This window comes from Schistocerca americana, chromosome 7 (assembly GCF_021461395.2).
Source record: "Schistocerca americana isolate TAMUIC-IGC-003095 chromosome 7, iqSchAmer2.1, whole genome shotgun sequence".
Lineage (NCBI taxonomy): Eukaryota > Metazoa > Arthropoda > Insecta > Orthoptera > Acrididae > Schistocerca > Schistocerca americana.
Genome location: NC_060125.1, coordinates 372,379,118 through 372,400,989, shown reverse-complemented (window position 1 = coordinate 372,400,989; position 21,872 = coordinate 372,379,118). Strand labels below are relative to the sequence as shown.

The 21,872-nt window shown below is 43.2% G+C and overlaps 1 protein-coding gene across 1 annotated transcript in view; it reads right to left on the bottom strand.

The window, feature by feature from the left end:
* Positions 1-4,423: 4,423 nt before the first annotated feature.
* The window catches only part of LOC124622947 (zwei Ig domain protein zig-8-like), a 365,055-nt gene continuing 347,606 nt past the window's right edge, over positions 4,424-21,872 (bottom strand). The window contains exons 6-7 of the mRNA XM_047148738.1: positions 4,661-4,752; positions 4,424-4,507 (exon numbers count right to left, since the gene is read on the bottom strand). Coding sequence (XP_047004694.1) covers positions 4,424-4,507; positions 4,661-4,752 — 176 coding nt within the window. The remainder of the gene's footprint in view (positions 4,508-4,660; positions 4,753-21,872) is intronic.

Below are 21,872 nucleotides of genomic sequence, written 5' to 3'. Positions count from 1 at the left end.
ATTAAATTTTTTACCTCTAGCTGTTTTCTTTAATTTTTGAAATGAAGTGAAACATTCCTTACCACTGAGTTGATGCAGACAATCGTTCTTGTGAGGACATACTCTGGGCGTCCAAGCGGAACGACGGAAGATATATTTCACCAGCCAAAGCAGATTAAGCATTTCATTTTGTGCGTTATGCTTCGACGTGCTGGGCTTCCTCAGCCAACATCTGACAGTGATAAATGTTACATGTACATGCAGCAAATAGAAAATTCAAATTTATTTCTGATAATTCGTTTGTGCTGAAGTTTATTTTCGATGGGAAGTTATAATGAATTCAGGGGTAGCAGGATTTCATCATTACAGAATATGTCGGCATCACAGGAGAAAATTCAGTCGTTCTCCCTGTTCCAATTGTTCGTAATTAATACCCTCGCTGTATTAAACATAACAATAAACCGAAGAAGCATAGAGTGGGTATAACCGTGAAGTTACAATGAACTTAGCATTAAAATTAAATTCTTCATCAAATTACTACAGAAGAGAAAATGCTTGCATTGCGGCGATAGTGTGGGAAAGACGTCCCATTGTTGATCACACAAACAGTTATGTGTATAAATGAACAGTTGGGTCCGTTTTGACCTCTAGCTCATTTACAAATAAAAAATAGAGTTAGTTCACACATTTATCTATTAATTGAGAGAGCAGTCCAAATAGATGTGTGGCTTTTGCTGGAAGATGGGCATAATCCTTGTTGTCTTTGATACTGAATATGTTGCTTAGACATAGCAAAATTACTAGAGATGGAAAGTGTAATAGAATGGGAGTCAGTTTCACCCTTCCTGATTTAATGTGACTACGACTAAGACAGTGAAACCTTGTTGTACCTCACAGAAGCTTGTTTCTGACTACTATACGTCATCATGTTTCAAATGTACAAATCTTACTTCAGAAGAGAAAGCTCTGCAGTGGCGATCTTCAGAAGAAATACAAATCGTGACACAGAAAAGACGAATTCGATATCTAGCCTAGTAATACATAGTTTCATTTTGACACTGAGGAGCTGGGGTGGGGGATGGGGAGGATTAGGTTACCATAGTGATTGTATACCTGGAATTCACTTGTAGTCCTAACCTGGCCAGCAAAACTACTTCTGGAATTCATAAATTGTCAGATTAAATTGTCTGAAATTTTAATTGTTGTCAGATAAAGGTCAGAGATAGGACAGTCTCTTAAGATATTATAGTGGCAGTGATATTTGCTCCATGTAGTTCATCTACTAATCCAACCACCATACCTACCACGGTGGGGTTACAACCACACACTGTTTTGTCCTCAAGACTTCAGAGGAGACATCGCTGTCAATTGAATAACCACAGAGTATTCCTTTCGTTGATAATCGTGCATTGTAAGTTACACAACACTTCTTCTACAGTAATCCAGAGGATCTCCTTTGTCCTCCTTGTAAAAAAATTCTCATGTTTCATTAACTTCACTGTGTGAACTCATAGGTGTACTAAAGTTGTACATATGAATAAAGAAGCAGATTCTAAAATATTTTCTTCCTTAAATTTCATGATTCTGTTTCCACGCAGTTAACTGAGATTTAGAAGCAAGTGTATTACTAGAAGGATAAAATCAATCACTTTACTTGTGATTAAAACACGAATAAGCATCAAAGAGGATAGTTGTTCATAACTTAAAAAAAAAAACGAATTAGCGAAGAAAATTTAGTGGTTTTGAAGAACGGAAACTTGGTATCCCACAAGTCTCCTCTATGTTGAAACCAACACATTAAGCAATAAGGACACCATCACACACCCACTTAAGCAGCGTTGTAAGGAGAAGGTGACAGTGGTGTTTATAACAGGCAGATGGCTCTAATTCTTGCAAAGGTCCAGCGCGTAATTACACAAAACCATCGTTTTCAGTTAATTTTAATGTTTATTTCGGTTCTATAAACCGAATTAAACATTGTGCCTATTTTAAAAGTAATAACTCTGAGGCACGCGAATATTTCATTTCTTAATACGTTTTTTAGTAGTATGGATATTGTAGCTTTTCAAACAGAGTTACAATTTGGGTAATAACATCAGATAAATATCGGTTCCTGTCCATAACCTGTAAGCAATTTTCCAGTGTCGTAGTATTGTGAACAACGTTCAACACCTGCAGACCGTCATATATCTCACTTCACATGATTTGTAACAATAGTGTAGTGCTTCAGTGTCTGTTGTGAAATTGTCAGAACAGAGGAACATAGTACCGCTATCCCCAAAGTATTCTGACAGATGCAGCAAACTTGCTTTCCATAACAGTAAAAGTTATATGCAAAAAATTGCGGTCCTCTAGTTTATAACAAGATACCGATGAGAAATTGCTCTAAGAATTTTGCTTTCCTTCGCTTACATACAAATGTACAACCCTGGTTTAGGGGTGCAGTCTTTCAATCAAAACATCCTAGGACCTATGTTAGATTCAAACCATTTCTTAAATTTTAAACAAAGATCATCAGAAATGGAGAAATGGCAGCCGAGGACTTTCGGTGCAATTAGTTACCTTCATTCTGCCAACTACCTTTTAAAAGCGGGTGAAGGGGCGGATAGAGCTCCAGAGAACATTGTTGTCCTGGGGTTGGAAACTGTCCCTAAAGGCGGTGACTGAGCAATTTTCAAGGCATGAAAAGGCAGAAGGCAATAAAAAATCAGTGCATTAAAGAAACTTAATGTGCATCGAGAGGAAACGTGACCTGTAACTGAGAAAGTGTCATGGTGATCTCTCCACTGGCAAAAGGGTTCTGATTAAGCTTCTGTTCGGATCTCTTGGTGAGCATGGCGAAGGGGGAAGTGAGCATGGGAGAAAGGTTGAAAAGAGAAAGGTTGAAAACCCACCGAAATGACTGATAAAGTTCCATGTATACACAACTCCAAGATGATGACCTTGTCATTGAAGAGGAAGTCGTGAAGGGGAGTATCAAACCAGCGGGAAGACTCATCATCCAAAACATTCCCAAAAAAATTAACATCTATACCTCTATGCCAAGAATGGACTAAGTTCCTATCACCAGTATTCACTGGAGACGAGACATGGTGTCATCACTTCGAACTCGAGTCAAAACGCCAAAGTTTCCAGTGGAAGCATGCAGGGTCATCGCCTTCCAAAACATCCAAGGCCGTCCTCACAAGTGCGGTAAAGGTGATGTTCACCTTCTTCTTTGAATAAAAGGACCCCCTTGTTATCAGATTCCTGCAGCATTAGACAACGGTGGTGACTGCATTTGACATTCACAAACCTTGTCTGCATTTCTCAAAGCGGTGAAATCGAAACGATCAGGGTAGCTCACTTGCGGAGTCTTTCCGCTCCATGAGAATGCAAGGCCCCGTACAGAAAACGCAGTCAAGGAGCTCTGGCAAGCATTCAAATACCAGACATCCAGATGCCCTTCATACAGTCCAGATCTGTCTCCATGAGATTCTACCACTTTCGTTGGGGATAAAGAAAGCTCTGAGAGGCAAACCATTGACCTCAGACCAAGGGGTCAGGCAGCAGTTCAGGAATTTTTCACAACGGCGGCCCAGGAATTTTGCGAGACTGTCATTCACTGCCTCGTATTACAGGGATAAAAGTGATTCAGTTGTGCTGGGCAATACATTCGAAATTAAGGTACATGTTAATGCTTACAGGCCTCCGGCTGGTTTTTTATTGCTCTCATAAAAGACAACAGATAATCTGATCAAACAAATCCTTACCAAATTGAGGGTTACCTCCTTTTTCCGCCGAACCCTCTCGTTCTGTACCTTGTAGAGTTTTCCACCTTTCTTGCATAGAGCTAGTGCCAGGAGTAAACAATGAAATGTCCACCGGGACGGGATCTGCAAGCCGACAGATCAACCTCTGCTCAATAATGAGACATCCTGCTCAGAAATCGATCGGTAGATGTTCCAGCTGACAAATATGAGGTAAATCTGTCGAGGCGGAATTGGCCTAAGTCATAGTAGTCTCATCACAGCTCCTACCTAACACTAGTCTATGTCAAACTCTGAACAACGATGATTTTGGAATATACTCAGAATGAAATATCAGATGGGTATGTGGTGCTGTCATAAGGTAGGCTCGCTACAAGACAGTCGTTCGCCGATTCTCTGCCTGTCCACATCGACTAACAAATCCATCACATTTCACGTCATTCCTGACGAATGCCTTTAAAGCTTCGAGGACGTACAATATAGTGCCTATTGCTCCCTGACCTGTAGCAAGTGTTCCGTTGCCACCAATGTCACTGTCAGACAAGTCGCAATAAAATAAATTATATGGGTGCCATTATTTTTAACACTCGCTATAAGTTTACTGTACTCCTATGTGCTGTGCACTGGTTTCTAAAGTTTTGAACAACATCAAATGTTTCTAAAGATAGTATCCAGCATGAAAATCATTTGTACCATCACAATGTGCAGTCTGCAGAATTTTCTGATAGCAAATTGGTCCTTCTTTTAGTGGAATTTTGCTGCACTTTATCTCTACCGCCCTTAAATACACAAGGACGACATTGGACACAGACACAAGCAGTGGTGAAAAAGTTGCAGCGTGTCACAGCTTCTGAGGGCAACGCCAGCATCCGCCAAAGACTCCAGTGGTGCTAGCACACAGCCAGCGGCCGAGACCCCACCAGAAGCAGCACCAGCAACAGCAGCAGCTGGGGCAGCCGTCGGATTGGTGGCGGCTGCAGACCCGTGGCGCAGCTGCCGTGGTGCATGGCGGCTGGCGTCTCGCCTGTGGGCAGAACAGTCTCTTGTTTAAGCGTATTGCCCGTCATCCGTATACTGGAGGCACTCAGTCCACTAATCCTGAATCCACACATACACTGGCTGAAAAATAAAATGGAAGCACCCACTAGACGTGGTCAAATGTCAATGTAACTTTTTACGTGTACACACAGGCGGCGGATATGTAAATGGATGCAGTTCTCTGTGGGTGACGTGGAGAATGGCCACCATATGCATTACTGTCTGTTCGTGCTTAATGTTTTACTAATGCTGGTAGCGAACATAAGATGGTGTGAACAACATAAAAGGTCGAATGAGTAACGTGAAAGACACGAAGGTGCCACTTGCTCGTGTGAAACAGTGTTTGAAAGAGAGGTCATTGTAGTTCTCGTTTTGGTCAGTTGCCGAATCCTGTAATATCCAGAATTGTGTGGCATTCGAATGTGACAGTGGTCCAATGTTGAACAACACGGGAACGCGTGAGCAGACATTCTCGTCGTTAAGGTTCTGATCAGCCATGCCTGACCACCGTGAGGGAATTTCGCTGTATTGGCACCTAACACGTCATGAGTCCTTCGCATCTGCGCCTGCCACTGAGAACGGGTAATGGACTCACAGCAACAGCCTGTGTCATCCCGCACCATTGGTCGAACACTAGCAGCAGCTGGTCAAGGAAATTACTGCCTCATGCGTAGGCTGCCGTTGGCGTGGTGCCATGACCTGGAAGTATGGGCTGCTGACAAATAAACTCTCAATGTGTTCAATTATGAATCACAATTCTGCAGTACCCTGGATGACCATCATCAGTAAGCGTAGAAGTGATTTCGGAGAGGTCCCATTCTTACAATATTTTGGAGAGGCATAGTGCTGACACTCCTTGCATCGTGGTATAGGTAGCTATCAGGTATCACTTCAGGACATGGCTGATGGTAATTCAGGGAACTCTGAGTGCACAACCATATGTCACGGGAATCCTGTGTCCTTATGTGTTACACCTCATGCAGTAGTATCATGGTGCAATTTTTTGACAAGAGAATGCTCATCTCCAAACGGCACATGTCACTGTGAATTGTTTGTTTTTACTGGCCGAAAGATCACCAGATCTGTCCCCAATAGATCATGCGTTGGAGCTTCTCGGACGTCAAATCCATCCCACTTCCAGTATCCAGAATATCAAGGATCAGTGGGGGTCAGCCTGCTTCAGGAGAGCATACAACAGCTTTACGACTCCGTTTCCAATCGGATCAGTGCACGCATGCAGACCAAGGAGGGTACAACTTCTTTCTGAATTTGGTTCTAGATTGTAATCGCTGAAATAACATCACATAGCCTCTCTGTCCATGAAGTTTCATTTCGTTTATTTCACCCTTTCTGGGTGCTTCACGTCTTTTTGACTGTCAGTATTGTGTCACTTCGGTTATTTAGGGTTCCCTGACTATCAGGTGTTCACCTGCGCACGTCAAGTGGAAAGTAGGAGACATGACTCCCCCCCCCCCCCACCACCACCACCCCCTCCACCGCCTTCCCAAGGAAGTGATTAAATTCTTAATTAGGAATGCTGACACACTCAAGTTATTCAACATAATCACAATTAATAAATCTAGGAATGAACTAAACAAGTTCAGAGTAGGTATTTAAGATAGAAAAAGAAACATATGAGAGATGGAGAGAGTGACAAGGAAAGTGTGTATGATAATGAGGTGTGCAAGGATGGCAGTATTGCCTACCATTAGGATATGGTAAGCTCATAAGTAGCGAAAAACACTGCACTGTCACTAAGTGTTATTTTCTGATGGTTAATAAGAGCATATGTAACTGTAATTTAAATTCATTTAAATAAATCAGCTATTAGTAACACTGTGGTATTGTCATTTACAAACAATGGTGATGAATCAATGCTTTTCCTAAGTCGCTCAACAACTGAACACTAAATTATAAGTACAATCCTAGATGTTTCAGATTGGATGTGCAGGTATAATATATGTAGGAAATGAACAAATGGCTGAAGTGTAGGCCATTCTCCCACTCAGCAAAGGCAAACTAGAAGGTGTGCCAAGGTACCAGCAAAATAAAGGTCAGCTAGAGAAATTTACATTTGTTCCTCACATTTATTTCTTTTGTTTTGATTCATTACTTACCTTCATCTTTAATTCTTTCTAAGTAATTATTTTTCTTTCTACATACACCTTTTATTCATATTGTATAAATTAGTATCTTAACATAGCATTTTTGGAGTTAAGGGAAAAAGTATATTATTAATAAGGAATTACCATAGTACTGAATGTATTGTGCAGTCTGCTTTAGACACATAGGAGGGCAAGTTTAGTGATTGTAATAATCATACACACAAATAAAATTGGACATATGTATGTGAGAATATTCCACAACTCCTTCTAAACCATTGGATCGATTTCCACGTAGTCTGTCACACATACTAGTTATTACCTGGGATGAAGTACTGAAAGCTTAGAACGACCTATCTCCCCTAGGTCTGGCTGTGTCTGTGTAAACGACTGGTAGCACCTGGTATGCAGGCTGTGTGCATGACAGGCATTTTGTGCAAGTAGTATCAGAATGTGTTCCAGGTGGTGTATGTGCAGATAGGAATGGCTGAGCAGTGAGAGGGTGAACAAATTCGCCTATTGCCCACGAGAATTTGAACACCCACCAGTAATAGTGTGCTGTGCTGCTGATCGTTGTGGCACACATTGGCGATCATTTCCCACAGTTCCTCTAGTGCCATCAAGTAGAATGGAAGAGCATATAAGCCGGTGTCATTGGCCATGTCTGTCATGAAGTCTACTTCCACTAGTAATTACTGAAGTGAGGTGTGATACCGTGTGTGCGTATTGGGTTGATTGGTTTGCTAGTCTCGTGAGTACATGAGTCAACCGGTGCGTTCAGGAGAGTGCTGAGTTAAGGTCATCAGTGCTGTATGTCTAGTGGTTCATTGGTGATTACGGACTACCGTGAGTCATACATGTCAGGTGATGTCAGCCACCTTGTTTACAATTTGCCTCTACATTAGGAAAGGAGGAGCTGATCTGTATGCAGTCGTGGTCAATAATGTCTAAATGAGTTGTCTGCAGTGCTGTCATATCACTTCTTGGGAACTCGAATCTTGCTTGGTTGTGAAATCTCTACAATTACATGAGATTTTTGTTGTGGATAAGTACTTTTTTTCGCAGAAGGAATAATTTTTTGTAATAATTTTGTTGTGCTACCAGTTTCAGTGCCTCACTGGCCATCTTCAGACTCCTGTATAAGTCCGCAAAGTCGTTAGCCTTATGATAAAATGTAATTGTTATGCAGCAGCAATTGTTACGCAGCAGCAATTGTTATTATATAAAATAAATTTACAATATACACTACTGACCATTAAAATTGCTACTCCACGAAGATGACCTGCTACAGTCGCGAAATGTAACCGACAGGAAGAAGATGCTGTGATATGTAAATGATTAGCTTTTCAGAGCATTCGCACAAGGTTGGCGCCGGTGGCGACACCTACAACGTGCTGACATGAGGAAAGTTTCCAACCGATTTCTCATACACAAACAGCAGTTGACCGGCGATGCCTGGTGAAACGTTGTGTAAGGAGGAGAAATGCGTACCATCACGTTTCCGACTTTGATAAAAGTCGGATTGTAGCCTATCGCGATTGAAGTTTATCGTATCGCGACATTGCTGCTCGCGTTGGTCGAGATCCAATGACTGTTAGCAGAATATGGAATCGGTGGGTTCAGGAGGGTAATACGGAACACCGCGCAGGATCCCAATGGCCTCCTATCACTAGCAGTCGATATGACAGGCATCTTATCCGCATGACTGTAATGGATCGTGCAGCCATATCCCGATCCCTGAGTCAACAGAAGGGGACGTTTGCAAAACAACAACCATCTACACGAACAGTTCCATGATGTTTGCAGCAGCATGGATTATCAGCTCGGAGACCATGGCTGCGGTTACCCTTGACGCTGCATCACAGACAGGAGCGCCTGCGATGGTGTACTCAACGACGAACCTGGGTCCACAAATGGCAAAACGACATTTTTTAGGATGAATCCAGGTTCTGTTTAGAGCATCATGATGGCCGCATCCGTGTTTGGCAACATCGCGGTGAACGCTCATTGGAAGCGTGTATTCATTATCACCATACTGGCGTATCACCCGGCGTGATGGTATGGGGTGCCATTGGTTACACGTCTCGGTCACCTCTTGTTCGTATTGATGGCACTTTGAACAGTGGACGTTACATTTCAGATGTGTTACGACCCGTGGCTCTACCCTTCATTCGATCCTGCGAAACCCTACATTTCAGCAGGATAATGCACGACCGCATGTTGAAGGTCCTGTACGGGCCTTTCTGGATTCAGAAAGTGTTCTACTGCTGCCCTGGCCAGCACTATCTCCAGATCTCTCACCAACTGAAAACGTCTGGTCAATGGTGGCCAAGCAACTGGCTCGTCACAATACGCCAGTCACTACTCTTGATGGACTGTGGTATCGTGTTGAAGCTGTATGGGCAGCTGTACCTGTACACGCCATGTAACCTCTGTTTGACTCAATGACCAGGCGTATCAAGGACGTCATTACGGCCAGAGGTTGCTGTTCTGTGTACTGATTTCTCAGGATCTATGCACCCAAACTGCGTGAAAATGTAATCACATGCCAGTTCTAGTATAATATATTTGTCCAACGAATACCCGTTCATCATCTGCATTTCTTCTTGGTGTAGCAATTTTAATGGCCAATAGTGTATATAGGCACTAGTAGAAAGTATAAAAAGAGAGATATACAGTAGAAAGGCAGCAAAGTAAAATATATTACATACAAACACACGTTGTGTAACACCGAAAATGCAGAAAAAGTACCTTCTGCACCATCCAAAAATTTTCGCCGTTTAATATTCGTTTATAACTTGTAATATACTGCTAAGTCTGAATATGTAAACTTGGTTACGGAAAATATATATTTAATACATAATGGATGTAATACTGTATTTATTTGAGAAGGTAAATATTGTAAATTGCTGAGTAAATTCCAAGGGGAGTTTGTTTAAATTTACGGAAACTATATTTAATACATAATGGATGTAATACTGTATTTATTTGAGAATGTAAATATTGTAAATTGCTGAATAATCGCCAAGGGGAGTTTGTTAAAATATACGGAAACTATATTTAATACATAATGGATGTAATACTGTATTTATTTGAGAATGTAAATATTGTAAATTGCTGAGTAATCGCCAAGGGGAGTTTGTTTAAATTTACGGAAACTATATTTAATACATAATGGATGTAATACTGTATTTATTTGAGAATGTAAATATTGTAAATTGCTGAATAATCGCCAAGGGGAGTTTGTTAAAATATACGGAAACTATATTTAATACATAATGGATGTAATACTGTATTTATTTGAGAATGTAAATATTGTAAATTGCTGAGTAATCGCCAAGGGGAGTTTGTTTAAATTTATCGATAGCAACGACGAAATGGCAACAGCTGTGCTGTTGTTTATACTTGTGTATGGAGAGTCTCTGTCACGCTGCGAGCGGAGATCAGATACAGCGATGTAAGTCTTTGAAACAGTGCGGAAGTGCTTGTTGGGCGCTGCAGCAGACGCCGTGTGCAGTTATGATCGCGCCAATGTAGGCGCACGTACTTCATTAACCAGCGAGTATTGAGAGCACGGTCAGGATGGACAGGAGGAGGAAGCTGCAGTTCTATTCCAAGTCTCATAATTATCCGTGGCTCTGGAGACGATTCGTGGTTCTCAGCCAGCTGCAGTTCAGCATTGCCATCGACTACACTCTTCGTCGTCCGCACAGCTACAACATCGTAAGACTGTTAACTGTCAGAGTACAAATAATATTGTACGGGCAATACCAAGTGGCATTTGTGCAACAAATTTTAATGACTAACTTTATCGAATAATAATTTGCAATAGTTACAGCTTGTAGAAACCTGTGTTGTCATTATCCTAAGTCATTATTACCAACCAGGGTCTCTTTCCTTTTCATGCAATCACCGAGTGTCACAAAAATATGAAAATTGATTAACTATTAAGCGTCAGACGATAGGGAAGAGGATAAAAATTTTCAAACTTTAGTATCAGACGTAGGTACTAGAGTGAAGAAACAGTTGACTGTGTGTGATGAGAAAAAGAGGAAGGTGAAACGCCAGCAAAAACCACTTGTCAAGTAGTTACAAAGCAACCAAACTAGAAAAAATATGAGACGAAAACCAGCTCCATGTGTCATGTCACGCACATAATACTGAAATACAAGGGAAGGAGGAGCGTTTCGATCTCATCAAAAAGCAGGGTGCATTGTACGCTACCGACTTCATTGCAAATTGCGAAAGGGTACTGTCTGAATAGTGGACGGCTAAGGCAAGCATTAATGCTGTAATTGACGCTCTAGTGGGCGAGACCAAGCGGTGGGGCTTGAACATCAGTGATTCGAATGTCCAAGAATTTAAGAAACCGTTCTTGAAAGAATAGCCGGCCGGCGTGGCCGTGCGGTTAAAGGCGCTTCAGTCTGGAACCGCGTGACCGCTACGGTCGCAGGTTCGAATCCTGCCTCGGGCATGGATGTGTGTGATGTCCTTAGGTAGGTTAGGTTTAAGTAGTTCAAAGTTCTAGGCGACTGATGACCTCAGAAGTTAAGTCGCATAGTGCTCAGAGCCATTGAAAGAATATTGATCAGAGCAGAATCAGGAGAGTGTATGACGCGATTTCTTAGTGTAAAAACCCTAAGACATAAATTCGTGTGGCACGACGAAACAATTTTGCGAAAACTGGATCCGCAAAGTTGAATATTTGCGTGATCGACAGACTGAATCGTAGATTGTCTGGAAGCTGTGGAAGAAGCTTCTAGATAATTCCAATTAATCCTTCTTAGAAATGGTGGAAGATGAAGATAAATGGCAGAATAAGCGCCAAAATTTTAAAAGCCATGGTAATAGTAGCCGGCCGGTGTAGCCGAGCGGTTCTAGGCGCTTCAGTCTGGAACCGCGCGATCACTACGCTCCTAAGTTCGAATCCTTCCTCGGGCATGGACGTGTGTGCTGTCATTAGGTTAGTTAGATTTAAGTAGTTCTAACTTATAGGGGACTGATGGTCTCAGATGTTAAGTCCCATAGTGCTCAGAGCCATGGTAATAGTAACAAACGTATTAATAATAATAATGGCAATAGTGGTAACCACCACCATGGTAATAACAACTTACAGCACTATAACAATAACAGTCATAGTGGGAACAATAATAGTAGAAATGACAGAGGCCAGTATCAAGTGAATATGCTAAGCAGTTCTCAGCAAAATGATAGCAGGCATGGGCGAAATCACCAATTTCAAGCCGGCTGGAGTGGCCGAGTGGTTCTAGGCGCTACAGTCTGGAACCGCGCGACCGCTACGGTCGCAGGTTCAAATCCTGCCTCGGGCATGGATGTATGTGATGTCCTTAGGTTAGTTAGGTATAAGTAGGTCTGATTTCTGGGGGACTGATGACCTGAGAAGTTAAGTCCCATAGTGCTCAGAGGCATTTAGAACCAATTGCAACAGACTGATGGGAACAGGCGTGTAGTACTTACTCGGGGAAACGATTAGCCGGGCCGATATTGAGCCCACCGGCCATGGGAAGACCTTGGCGGCCCTGAAGAAAGCCTAGGCAACGTCGTTATAACAGATCCGAATCGATAAATCGGCGATGGGAGAATGTGCAAGAAGACAGAGTGAGTATTGCGCCAGCGGTAACAAGAATTAAAGGTGAAACGCATTGACAAAGCGATCCCTGTCCGTAATAACAATGGAATTAGAGTACCAGTCATTAAGGAAGAGGCGGCCGCTGTTAAAGCAATATCGGTACCGCAGGCTCCAGTACAGTGTGATTCGCCAGCGGAATTAAAGAAGCCGATATCGGATAAAACTTCCGTTATCGCGCACGGCAACCCGGAACGAGAAGAGGTGTGACTAGGGCAGTTTCATCGGTTATACGATGAACTGAAGAATTACAGGGGATTGTATGGGAGGTATGCTAATGGAGAAAGCGGACAATATTAGAAGCTTCTCAACTCGCAGGAAATTAGCGTTTATTAAGGCATATACCAAAAGGGCAGGCTTGACAAAATGTTGTTGTAATTGAAGTAGCCAACCACAATGACGCCGGCACTAAAGAGAACCGAGGCGAAATTTTTGAAGAGGAACATGACGAGTTTGCCGATGATGACAGCGTACGACTAATTGAAAACCACGTAGATTGCGAAATCTACAAGGTTAAGTCTGACGTCGTACAGTTAGACGAGAGTGGTGTGGATTGCATGAGCTCGAGAGAAGGAATAGAAACAGAAACAGAGCATATTTCTCCGAGCAGTTTGGAATATGATAGCCATCTTTCCGAAGAAAAATTACTTTACTTAACAATTACCGGATTGTTGGTAAACCAGAGTTAGTTAAAACCCGTAATATCTGGAAATATAGACGATTTGTTGAGCATCTTTATCAGTAAAATTAATGCTCAGCCCGCTTCAATAAAAGCGTAGTAAAGTTTTGGATATGTGTTTCCTGCAAGTCATCGACCAGCCTTAGTCCCATTCTTCCATTTATACAACATAGAGTTACAGATGTATTTTTACTGTCGCATGCAAACCGCCTGGTAGCTCAGTCGCTAATTCATATGGCTCTGAGCACTATGGGATTTAACATCTGAGGTCATCAGCCCCCTAGACTTAGAACTACTTAAACCTAACTAACCTAAGGACATCACACTCATCCATGCCCAGGCAGGATTCGAACCTGCGACCGTTGCAGCAGCGCGCTTCCGGACTGAAGCGCCTAGAACCGCTCGGCCACAGCGGCCTGCTAGTCGCTAATTGTATATGTTGGTTATCGTACAATTTCTGCCATTGACTGGCGTCGTTGAATAACGGGGCATTGGCTTTAGAGCTTTATAATATTCCTCGGTAATCTTAAGCAGGACATGACAGAGGTACAGTCAAAAATTGGAAGCATAAATAGTTGTCTTGAGACGGTAGTAGAGAGTATCGAACTGAAGCTGGGGGGACTTCGTGCGTCGCGACGTCATAAATGAATTGGTTGTTTGAAAAAAAAAAAAAAAAAACGCAGTGAATGCAGTCACACCAGTGTCTACTAAACAGTTGTTTGGTCAAGTTTTCCTCCGTCTGTTGCGTGTGTGTGTGTGTGTGTGTGTGTGTGTGTGTGTGTGTGTGTGTGTGTATGTGTGTGTGTGTGTGTGTGTGCGTGTGGTGGGTAAGGGGGGAGGCCGGATTGTGAAGGTTGCGTCCGAGGGACTTGAAGTTCCCTACTTGCTGTTTACATTTTTAGTTTTTAGTGTGTTCGCTAGATATTTTTCTAATTTCGTTTGTGATGAGAATTCTTAAGAAAGTGATTGCACACCTGTGGGTGGAAAACTTGTTGCTTGGCTGAAACTGCTTGATTTATTTCGTCTGTAGTCGAGATCATGCCAACCTGTGAAAGTTGGCTATTGCTCACGGCATATATTTGTTAGTGCAGTATATTTTCCGCGTTTAATTCTTATTAGATTATAAGGAGTAGGCGACTTAGCATAAACTGTTTGTCAGCGGTAGATAACGTTAGTACGTTGACTACTGTCTTGTGTAAGGTGTCAGGCAAATCCAACACCTTCCATGAAAACCCTGACATGATAGCAAATCCGGCAGTATGTCACGTAGCTCCGAATAAATCCTGACATTAAATTAACCAAAGTAATACGATCAACGAGTGAGAAAATGGAATACCACAGACTAACATAAGAACGCCTAAATGCATGTCATACCTTCCCACCGTGAAACAGACGCAGTTCCGAGGGAAGAAACGAGAACAGAAGCGGAGAGCAGAGTCGTGTAGGCTAGGAGGCCCTACGATAAGGGACGGGTACCCATGTCGCCAGCCGACCGCCAGGACCACCCCCCAGTCCATGTTAAAAGATAGAGCCCTCCAGAAGAACAGTATGGATCTTACGATAACACTAAAAGGACCACACCAGCTGAAAGTTTTAGCGTGAGGCTATACGCGTCTCTGTTACGTTGCAAACGTTAAAAACATTGCCCCACCACAAAAAGGATAACGTTTCTCATTGGATGGACAGAATTTTTGTAGGCGGAGCATAAGGTTAACATTGAGACCCTGATTGGTCAGTTGAAAACACAGCCAGATACCTTTTTTTAAACCAACTTCGGTAAATTGTAGTAAGGAGAAGCGAGGAGAGAGTTGCTTCCGAGACGGTGAGGTGTGTGGAGCTGCGCCGCCCGCCGCCCCCTGACACTGCCTAAACACCGACAAGGTAATGAACGCATGCAGTGCCGCCATAAGGCTTCACTCAGAACTGCAGAAGTCTCATCTGTTACATCCCCTTTTTACGTAACACTAGTGTCGATAGTCAATTAAACTTCGTGGTATTCACATTTGCTACTAGAAGTTAAAATCTGAAATGCGATGATTTTTCTGTTATATAATTATTAAGAAGCCACATCAGCCACTGTAATTTACGACAAGTTAAATAAGTAATTAAAGATAATTGAGGGTTACTGTAGACCATTTTGATAGTTCTCTCTTTTATGAAACTTAACTTAAATCTAGATTATAGATGTGATATGGCATAGGTCATACTTCGATCTATTGTAGAACTTGGAAACCCATTCAGGGAATATTCGTCAACATTTTTGTTGAAAGCAGTTGGTTTTTATCATCCTGTATTAAAATATTTCCTTTTATCAATAGTGCAATTTATAAACAATGTTTTGTGAGTAGAATAAATTTCCAGTGGTGAACTTAACTGCTTTTTCGACGTTATTTTACCAGCAAACTAAAAATAGGAAAGCCTTGAACCCCTTCCACTAAATTTAGTTAGTATTAAGATTCTTTTACAGGGAGTGCAGTGGAGCTGACGCTGAAATCATTGAGTATTTGATTATATCATTGCTAGTCTCACTGAACTCTTCTGAAGTCTAGATGTCATGTGTGGTCTGGCGTCTCCTTACCAGCAACAGGTCCAAGGTTCAAACTAGTCAATTCCCTAAAAAACACGCTCAGAGCGTCGTTGCGCGAAAGTGGTAGGGAGACACGACTTAGAACAAACAGACACCACGCAGAATGTTAGAATTGTTCCAAATCAGCCGACCGGAGTGGCCGAGGGGTTCTAGGTGCTACAGTCTGGAACCGCGCGACCGCTAAAGTCATAGGTTCGAATCCTTCCTCGGGCATGGATGTGTCTGATGTCTTTAGGTTAGTTAAGTTTAAGTAGTTGTAAGCCTAGGGGACTGATGACCTCAGATGTTAAGTCCCATAGTGCTTAGAGCCATTTGAACCATTTTTTTCCCTACAGGTAACTAAGATATATTTAGTATAGCGGGTAACGCTGCCTCAGAACTAACAGGCTACTAATCTATAACTTAAGTAAAACTTGGTATTAATGGCCACTTCCGTCCACTTCGCGATACTTAGCATTAAGGTAGGAATCATCTAATGCTTGCTATAGAATACGCGATGTGACAAAAAGGCATGTGACAGCTATATGCAGCGGTAGTATCGCGTACAGACGGTATAAAAGGGTAGGGCATTGGCGGAGCTGTCACGTACACTCAGACGATTCATGTGAATGCGTTTTTAACGTGATTTTGGCCGCACAGCGGGAATTAACAGATTTTTAACGCGGAACAGTAGTTAGAGCTTGACGAATGGGACATTCCATTTCGGAAATCGTTTATAAATTCCATAATCTGAAATCCACATGGTAACAGTGTACCGAGCATACCAAATTTCAGGCATTACATCTCACATGCATTTAACCTGAATATGCATTAAAACATATATGCAGTCTGGAAGAAGAATTCTTTACAACAGAAATATTAAAAATATTAAAAATATTAAAACAGCCGAAATGATAATATTCTTCTCGTGTGTGGAGCCGGATCATAACGTCATCTTGACACAATATTTCAGCGGTCCAACTGGCCACCATCTTCGCGTGAGAGTGCTGCTACACGATCTCGCCGGAACTGACTTCTCAGCGCAAGCGGCGGCCCCTATATAGGCCGCAGAAGGCCCACAACGCGTGCACGAGAAGGTGCCGTAACTGCCCTATAGCGCAAGTAAACACACCGCGCCGCCAGTGGTGGAAACAAGCGAAATCGAGATATCGCGACCAAAAATTAAAAATTATTCCGACCATCGAAACACAGACCGTTGTTTTTTGATGTCTGATAACACTGGGTTCCAAGTCTTACTTAAAAGGCAACCCTCGTCTCCATTAATAAGATTATCAGATAAACGAATTGTGGTGTCACCGCCAGACACCACACTTGCTAGGTCAGGGCCGGCCAAACGCTGCACAGTGTGCAGACGTGCGGAAGTGCTGCACATGTGCGCACGTGTGCGACAGCGAACAATAGCGACGTCTGTTATTAGACACGTGTCCTAAATGAACGGCGGCGGCTCCACTTCCTTGTTTATGTGGTACAAGCAAGAGCGCAACATATCCAGTCTCGCTTATCCCTGGTAACCGTAAACGTAACAGAGAAGTACTGAGAAATGGCAGGTGCTGTGAAAAAGCAAAGGACGGGAGATCTGTGTTCTCAGTCGTTTGAAAATGACTGGGAACTGCAACTCTTTTTTGTAGCCGTTGGTGAAAACTCACAGTGTTTGCTGTGCCGCCGAATAATAGGCGGTCAGCGTAAGTTTTCAGTTGAATGACATTACAAAACTTATCACAAAGACGAGTGTAGTGTACTCAACAGTGAAGAACGGCAACCAAAATTAAATGTCCTTAGTAAAATGAATGAGACACATCAACTCGTGTATCATTTCTCATGACCAGTGATAAACATGTTTGGATTTATTCATTTCATAATTAAAAATTATTGTTTGCTAACTGTGCATTATTGCCTCATTCTGCTCCATGTTACATTATTATCAGGAAAGTTGGTCATTATTTTTGTTCCAATGTATACTTACATTTAGCCTTATTTGTTTTTTTTTATGTGTGAGGGGCTACGCTCAGCTAAAGTCGATAAAACATAACATTCATCTAATTGTCGGTTATTATGCAGATTTCAGACGGAACTGATTAAAGATATAGCAATAATGGTATTGAAATAACAGGTGATCATCGAGAGGTCTGCGGTTATCATTCTGTTCGGAGGTCAGTAAGACAGAAATTATGTGGGTGTAATTGAGACCACCGAGAATCAGTTATAGGAAACCTTGCATTAGTTTAATGTTATTTGAAATCATGAATAAGGTTCGTTGGAAGTCGCTAAGTGCTCTCTTTCTTAAATACTAGATCAAAAGCATTACGCGTATTTACGTGCCGTCGGTCAAGCTGCCTTAATAAAAACCCACGGTTGTTAACTGTATTACTTGTCTTATTGGGTTAAACTGTTAACATAAAAGTAGACGCCTCAATGAGAAGACTGTGACAGTATTTTAAATGTTTAATACGCTAAATACCTTCCCATGGTTGGCTTGCAAGCTGTAGAAAGAGCACTAGAATGCGCCGGTACCGAGTATCCCAGCAAGTGGATAAGGCGACATCTGTGCGTAGAAACATGCACTACATGAACGCAGACGGCTGCGGCGTGCACGCTGTGACCCGGAAGTTGCACATGTGCAGGAACACCGCACGCGAGCAGAATTTCTGGCCGGCCTTGTGCTAGGTGGTAGCCTTTAAATCGGCCGCGGTCCGTTAGTATACGTCGGACCCGCGTGTCGCCACTATCAGTGATTGCAGACCGAGCGCCGCCACACGGCAGGCCTAGTCTAGAGAGACTCCCTAGCACTCGCCCCAGTTGTACAGCCGACTTTGCTAGCGATGGTTCACTGACTACATACGCTCTCATTTGCCCAGACGACAGTTTAGCATAACCTTCAGCTACGTCATTTGCTACGACCTAGCAAGGCGCCATATTCAGTTACTATGTATGAGAATGTATTCTGAACAGATACTTTTGTGAATCATGTACCGTCAAGAGCGATGTCCATCATTAATGGATTAAAGTTAAGTATCACACTAGCTACGTCCGCTTTTTAAATTCTAATTCCTTTTCGTGTTCCAGACCTCACGTCGGTATAGTCCTTCCCTCCTCACGCCCACCTGCGTGAGCTAAAACGCGTGCATTTCGGCCTCCTCTAGTAACACGGTGTTGGCTCTTCTGCCAACACAACACGAATCTCTATGGATTCTTTTAAAACACAGTCCCCATAGTAATATGCAGGGGCAACCATTTGTGTCTCGTCATACAGCATTCTACGTCCCTCGGCGAGACAGTGCTCCGCCACTGCAGATTTCTCAGCCTGAAGCAACCGTGTGTGTCGCTTGTGCTCAACACATCGGTCCTGAATGGTCCGTATTGTCTGACCAATATAAGCCTTCCCACAGTGACAAGGGATCTTATACACACCGGGCTTCCGGTCGAAATGAATCAGTAAACAACAGTCCAATAGTTACCAAAGAAAGTCCAGGTGCAATAGCAGTGTCAACGTTTAATTGTAAATAGCACACTACGGGAGGCTTCGTATAATCAGACAGAGCCGGCCGGTGTGGCTGAGCGGTTCTAGGCGCTTCAGTCCGGAACCGCGCCGCTGCTGCGGTCGCAGGTTCGGATCCTGCCTCGGGCATGGATGTGTGTGATGTCCTTAGGTTAGTTACGTTTAAGTAGGTCAAAGTCTAGGGGAGTGATGACCTCAGATGTTAAGTGGCATGGTGCTTAGAGCCATTTGAACCATAATCAGACAGACTGCATCTCATTTTAAAAATTCTGTTTTCTTGTTGCAACTTGTTTCATTCTGAAGCTGTTCGAGAACCGGCTAAAGGTAGAACCCACTGAACCCACTCCTTTCCAGCCAAAAACAAGCCGAGGTCATTGGCGCACAGGGAAAGCTTAACGAGAAAGCACCCACCGCATCGCTGCTTTCATAAGATCTGAGGATAGTGTAAAGCCGTAGCAGGTTACACGTAGTAAACTAAAATGTGACCGAGACTACGAATTCTATGGCGCGTACAGGTACAGCTGCCCATGCAGCTTCAACACGATACCTCAGTTAATCACGATTAGTGACTGGCGTATTGTGACGTGACAGATGCTCGGCCACCATTGACCAGACCTTTTCAATTGGTGAGAGATCTGGAGAGTGTGCTGGCCAGGGCAGCAGTCGAACATTTTCTGTATCCAGAAAGGCATGTACAGGACCTGCAACATGCGGTCGTGCATTATCCTGCTGAAATGTAGGGTTTCGCAGGGATCGAATGAAGGGTAGAGCCGCGGGTCGTAACACATCTGAAATGTAATGTTCACTGTTCAAAGTGCAGTCAATGCGAACAAGAGGTGACCGATACGTGTAACCAATGGCACCTCATACCATCACGCCGGGTGATACGCCAGTATGGCGATGACGAATACACGATTCCAATGTGCGTTCATCGCGATGTCGCCAAACACGGATGCGACCATCATGATGCTGTAAACAGAACCTGGATTCATCCGAAAAAATGACGTTTTGCCATTTGTGCACCCAGTTTCGTCGTTGAGTACACCATCACAGGCGCTCCTGTCTGTGATGCAGCGTCAAGGGTAACTGCAGCCATGGTCTCCGAGCTGATAGTCCATGCTGCTGCAAACGTCATCGAAGTGTTTGTGCTGATGGTTGTTGTGTTGCAAACAACCCCATCTGTTGACTCAGGGATCGAGACGTGGCTCCACCATCCGTTACAGCCATGTGGATAAGATGCCTGTCATCTCGACTGCTAGTGACACGAAGCCGTTGGGATCCAGCACGGCGTTCCGTATAACCCTCCTGAACCCACCGATTCCATATTCTGCTAACAGTCATTGGATCTCGACCAACGCGAGCAGCAACGTCGCGATACGATAAACCGCAATCGCGGTAGGCTGCAATCCGACCTTTATCAAAGTCGGAAACGTGATGGTACGCATTTCTCCTCCTTACACGAGGCATCACAACAACGTTTCACCAGGCAACGCCGGTCAACTGCTGTTTGTGTATGAGAAATCAGTTGGAAACTTTCCTCATGTCAGCACGATGTAGGTGTCGCCACCGGTGCCATCCTTGTGTGAATGCTCTGAAAACCTAATCATTTGCATATTACAGCATCTTCTTCCTGTCGGTTAAATTTCGCGTCTGTAGGACGTCTATTCGTGGTGTAGCAATTGGCTGGTTCAAATGGCTCTGAGCACTATGGGACTTAACATCTATGGTCATCAGTCCCCTAGAACTTAGAACTACTTAAACCTAACTAACCTAAGGACATCACTCAACACCCAGCCATCACGAGGCAGAGAAAATCCCTGACCCCGCCGGGAATCGAACCCGGGAACCCGGGCGTGGGAAGCGAGAACTCTACCGCACGACCACGAGATGCGGGCTGTAGCAATTGTAATGGCCAGTAGTGTACTTTCCTGTGGAGCGGATAGTGACTCATAGCTCAGTTGGTAGACCACCTACCAGCAAAATGTAAAGATCCCAGGTTCGAGCCCAGGATTGACGAACAGTTTTAATCTGCGAAGGGCTTTCAAACCAGCTCGCTGTCCGCTGCAGAGTGACATTTCGTTCTGGCATTATTAATTAGTCTGATGTAAGAGTATAGTCTGCGCTTGATGTATGTGTGGTAAGATATGTGTGGAACTGAGAGGTATGTTTGCCGGCCGGTGTGGCCGAGCGGTTCTGGGCGCTTCAGTCTGGAACCACGCGGCCAATACCATATTCAGGTTCTGGACCCAACTTGAACATCTGTACCTTTTTAAAGAGTATGTAGGTAATAAAACTCAACAATAATTAAATAATGTTGTGTTCTTTTAATTTTTTGGGTGGGCGTAAAGTACCCCTCTTCACAATTCGCTTTATGGAATATGCCTTGGTATTGCTAGGATTAAGTTACACGAACAGTTTTAGAGATGTAAGAGTTGGAACAGGATTCTGTTAATGATGTAGGTGCCAACCTCTGCCGGGCTGAAAATCCCTACTAATTCGCCAGAACATGGCCCGAGAATTGCGTGGCGTCGTTAGACGCAATAAAACAATATTCAAAAAAATGTCATTTAATACTGAAGATATATGTCGTTGCTA